Source organism: Triticum dicoccoides, chromosome 7A, assembly GCF_002162155.2.
Source record: "Triticum dicoccoides isolate Atlit2015 ecotype Zavitan chromosome 7A, WEW_v2.0, whole genome shotgun sequence".
NCBI classification, from domain to species: Eukaryota; Viridiplantae; Streptophyta; class Magnoliopsida; order Poales; family Poaceae; genus Triticum; species Triticum dicoccoides.
In genome coordinates this window covers 29,408,839-29,413,715 of record NC_041392.1, presented here as the reverse complement: position 1 = coordinate 29,413,715, position 4,877 = coordinate 29,408,839, and the positions used below count along the sequence as shown (strand labels likewise).

At 50.2% G+C, this 4,877-nt stretch overlaps 1 protein-coding gene across 1 annotated transcript; it reads right to left on the bottom strand.

Annotated features, from left to right (window-relative positions):
• Positions 1 to 955: 955 nt before the first annotated feature.
• LOC119334379 (proline-rich receptor-like protein kinase PERK9) lies at positions 956 to 2,302 on the bottom strand. Its single transcript, XM_037606959.1, has 2 exons — positions 1,666 to 2,302; positions 956 to 1,588 (listed from the first exon to the last, which is right to left on the bottom strand). The coding sequence occupies exons 1-2, from the start codon at positions 2,142 to 2,144 to the stop codon at positions 1,192 to 1,194; spliced, it is 876 nt and encodes a 291-aa protein (XP_037462856.1). The 5' UTR covers positions 2,145 to 2,302; the 3' UTR covers positions 956 to 1,191.
• Between the last annotated feature and the right edge of the window lie 2,575 nt (positions 2,303 to 4,877).

Below are 4,877 nucleotides of genomic sequence, written 5' to 3'. Positions count from 1 at the left end.
GTGAGACGTGGAGGCAGCGAAGATTCAGATCATGGGGCTCCCCGGTGCGGACGCCGTTGCCGGAGTCCCTGGCCTTCTGGTGGCCGACTGAAGCCCACCCCATGGCATCCGACTGAATCCAATGGCGTCACGGAGATGTGGAGGACGCCCGCCTCCGAATGATGTGATGAGGAGAGCCTTGACGTGAAGGCCCATGAGGTGGGGGGAGGCCCATGTCGCCCGCCAGTGAAAGCCTCGGGGAGGACCTGCGGACGACGATGCTGAGACGGGAAGGTGGCCCCCGCCGGCCGCGTGCGCCCGCCGCCATGCAGCGTACGACCCGACGCCTAGGCCTAGGCCGAGGACGGCGTACGCTGCGATAGCTGCCAATGATGAGAATGTGGAAATACCTAGCTTGCGTGGGCGCACGCAAGCGCCTTTGAGAGCTCGCCGAGACATCGAGGATGGCACACGACGAGGATGAGGAGTAGGACAGCGACCGTGCCTGAGTCATGGCACATGGAGCAAAGGTTTACAACATGTCGACAGGCGAGTGTTTACCTAAGGTTCATACTTTATAAAATGAGTTATGACATCCACTGAGATCTAAGAGCCTTCGCAGGTGAAACTTTTTCGACGGTACAACTATGAAACTAGTAATTTCTTGAAAGGCAAGTACCCAGTGCTGAATAAAAAATAGCACTCCGTTTTTTTATTTTGCACATTGGTTTTATATCTTATGTCAAGCTTATAAAGTTTAACCAAAGTTATATAAAAAATATCAACAACTACAATACCAAATAGACATAATATGAAAATATATTTCATAATGGATCTTTGTGAATGTTGATTTTTTTCCATAAACTTGGTTTAACTTCAATCCGTTGTTATTTGGGTGGGTAAGTAGGTACGGTGGAAGGATCAGAATAATGACGTACGGATTTCTCATAATCTCTACCTACTAATAAACCAGCGATTTACCTCAAAAAAATAAAAATAAACCAGCGATCGACTTTCAAAAAATAAATAAAAAAATAAACCAGCGATCGCGCCTGGTCGTACTTCGTCTGCACTTTGGCAGAAAAGCCCCTTCATTTTTGGGAATTCAATCCGCAATCCTATTTTAAGTGAGTACGTGAGAAAACGCTTCGTTTTTACATAAACACCCCTGCATTTGTTACAATTCTACCCACGGTCCTTAATTAAACTGCTTCACCACCGGGCACCACCACCGCTTATCCATTTGCCTTCTCCACCGCCGGGCACGGGCCGCAGCTTGCCGCCGGCTTCCCGCAGAAGCCAAGGAAGGGGTGATGCGTCCCGGCGGAAAAAAAAGGAAGGAGGGAAGTGACTAGGAGGCGGGGTCGGCCTGCTGGTTTGCCGGGGCTGGAGAGGCTCGTGGTAGGGAGCTCCTCTCCTCTGCTTCGGGTGCGAGGCGGCCGAAGCGCTCGGGCTGCAGAGCTGCGGGGCGGGGCCCGAAGGGTGGCGCGGGCGCTGGATGGGACTTGGTGTAGGTCTCTGGCGAGATGGGGATGGCGTGGAGGGGGTCTGGACGCCCGCGGATCCTTGGCCGGCGGCGCTCGGGCATCGGGCGGCCATGGCCGTCTCTCTGTAGAAAAAGAGAGAGCTCTTAGAGAAGAAGCACGGGGGAGAGAAGAGAGATGGAGGAAGAAGGGGAGGGCTCACCGACGGCGCAGAGGAGGACGCCCGAATGAGGAAGCGGCAGGTCGTCGTCCTCCACATCGCCCAGCGCGCGGCTTCTTCGGGCGCGGAACTGCCGCAGCTGTTGCTGCTGGCCAGACACCCGTAGCCGCGCACTCACCTGCGGCGAACGGAGGTGGGAGAGGGAGAGTGCCCTGGCTGGCAGGGAGGGGAGGAAGAAGGGAGAGGAGTGGTGGTGGAGGAGCGAGGCAGTGAGAGGATGTGGTTGGGCGAGGCATGTGGCCTCTCGCAGTCAACGCGAGCCGCGAGCAAAGGAAGAAGCGAGAATGAGCGACGCGGGATCGGCCGAACCTCCGGGGCATGGCGCAGGTGGCGAAGGCTACGCAGTCTGAATCAGGTCGTAGGCAAGGCTTCTGGCCTGATCCGGAGCACGGGGCCGACGGCCAGATCAGGACGAGGCAGAGGAGCTCCAAGGTGCCAGCCTTGGCGGCCTCTGGGTTCATCGCCGATTAGGGGGTGCTGCGCTGGCCAGCCACCACGGCCCCGCGCACGTGCAGCTCTTGGCTAGATTGGGTGGAGAAGAAGAAGAGGACTAGCGCTGGATTAGGATGAGCGGAGGAATTGGCGATCTGGATAAAAGAAGGAGAGGAGTGGCGATGAGATAAGGCACGCAGTGGGCGGTCAGTGCTTTTCTTTAATGAAATGGAATGAGATTGGTCTTGTACCGGCCAGAAGCTACTGGATGCACGCATGCTAGCACCGAATTTTCATCTTCCGGAAGAGCACCGATTAATACTTGATGATGTTTGTTGTTAGTACATACTCCCTCTGTCCTAAAATAACTCGCAATACAATTTTATACACAATTTTGTATTTCCCTGTTTCTAAATTTAAATCCTTTTAGAAATTTTAATACGGACTACATATGCATGTATATAGACATATTTTAGAGTGTACTTTCACTCATTTTGGTCTATATGTAATCCATATTGAATCGTTAAAAAGACTTATATTTAGGAACAGAGGGAGTATTGTTAGTTTTTTTTAACCAATAAGACTTTATTCCTCAAATAATAGCCAAGTCATTTACAATGAAGTGACAAATAAAGTCAGGGATTTCAGAAAATAGAAGATTTATCATTAAAGGATTTGTGTGCTAATTTGTGTGCCACCTCATTCGCCTCGCGGAAGGAATGTGAGTATTCAACACTAGCAAAATCCAGAGCTAGCTGCTTACACTCTGCCACCATAACCGCATCAAGTCCAGCATGAGCATCCGAATTTTGTACTGATTCAACCACAAAGTTGTTGTCTGATTCAATTAGGATCTTATTGCATCCGATCTTCCCCGCTAAGTATAGGGAGTATTGTTAGTTAGTACAATGTCAAGACACTTATTTTAAGACGGATGGAGTATAATAATTAAAAGTGAATGAAATATTGAAAATAAATATTTCTTAATGGAGAATATATTTGAAGCTCGCCGGTACTTGCTAACCATCAAGATATTCCTCAACTATGTATGTCATCGATGTCATCAGTAAGATAGGAAGGAGAGCGAGGGATGAAGAATAGAGAGAGTGCGACAACAATGCTTCTTGCTCGCACCATGTTTCGCCCCGCACGATAGCTGGGAGAAGGAGCACTACCCTCCGTTGTACCATGTGTCCCACGGCTCTGCATCCCCTAATCCCGATACTCATCGAGGCCCAGTGATAATGTCCAGGGAAGTGGTCATGTTAGCATGGAGAGTGTGCTCCTACTGTTGACGGCACAACAAAAGTGTCGCAAGTATTGTAAATTCTTTACTTTCTGGTCATTATATTTTTGAAATGAGAAAGCATAAATATGAATTAATGTTAATAGGGATTGTGAGATATAGGGATGAAGATATGATTTGTTTGAAACTGTTACAGGTATGCCAATGATGCACAATTACTTTTGCATCGAAGCAGTGGCCGCTGTAATTATTTTTACATAGGGTTGTTAAATAACAACTTATTACACACAATTCAACTCCTTTAGAGCGAGTTGAAGAAGTAGGTTTTATTAGTAGAAAAAAAGATTACGAGCTTTTGAAATACAATGAGATCTTCATAAAGTGGATATTTATGAGTTTCACAAGCAATTTAATTGGAAAATCTTATTATTCACCATGATAGGTAAACACTTGAATACCATATGAACTCTGAGATTTATTCTATACCCGATGCAACGCACGGGCATTTTTTGCTAGTCTCATGTACTAACTCTACATGAGATATTCCTCGCAAAAAAAAAACTCTACATGAGATATGGCAGTCCAATAATAACAACGATAAGCTAGTGCAATTTTTTCGAATGGGGACAAAAGAAACCGACCTAATCAACAAAGAAAGAATTGCAGGTGGTGTTCATCTCATCAAGAAAAAAAAAAGAAATGCAACGTGAGCACGAATTGCCCTAGCGACAGGTCACATGACGACCGTTTGTTGCAAACGTACGGCGATGGATGGGTCCGCTTAAACGCACGCGGGGTGAGCGACGACATAGCGCACGTGGTTTTCTGCCGCGTAGGTGCGCAAAAGCAAGCAAAGAGTCGCCGTCGATGCCGGCCGGCGACCAACCAACCAACTCCGGCGTGCCTAATAAATTGACCCACACAAGATCGATCTCCTGGTCCTGGAGTGTCCTGCATCGGTCGCAAACTGTTTGTACGGAATGGCCTCCGTTTTCTCCATGAGCTGATTCCCTCGTGGACTGGACGGGGTGGCTAGCCACCGCCGGCGCGCCTCGACGGCGGCGACCACCCGGCTCCCCTCCGCCGTGCCACACATCTGAATGAAGCCGCGCCGCAGTCGGTGCGCCGTTTCGGTAGGGTGGGTAGACGGAACAGCCCGCACTGGATCGATTGATGCATGCATGGTGCAACCACGCAGCTGTACATTGTCCTAGTCGACAGAGGTGTAAGGGCATTTTCAGCCGCGCCCCCAACAGACCCTTCCCAGGCGATTTTGCCGCGCCGGCGCCAAAAAAAGGTCCCAGTCGCGTTCTCAGAAGGCCGTTTTTCGCCGGCTCGGGCCAAAACTGGTGCCGGCGGACCCAGGCCGAACCCCGCGCCCTGGGGGCGCTTGGGGAGCCGGCGCAAGCGAAAAAGGCGAGTGGGCCCGCCCTGGAGTTGACCCGAGGGCCTTTTTCCGCCGTTTGTCGACGCTTTTCCCTCGCATCTCTCCCGCTCGCTCGCCTTCCTCCCGCCA

Bases quoted from the DNA above. Each gene is read 5' to 3' on its own strand.
- LOC119334379 (XM_037606959.1), bottom strand. From the start codon at position 2,144: ATGAACCCAGAGGCCGCCAAGGCTGGCACCTTGGAGCTCCTCTGCCTC. The intron at 1,589-1,665 runs GTGAGCCCTCCC...CTTTTTCTACAG, and splicing joins CGTCCTCCTCTGCGCCGTCG to AGAGACGGCCATGGCCGCCC.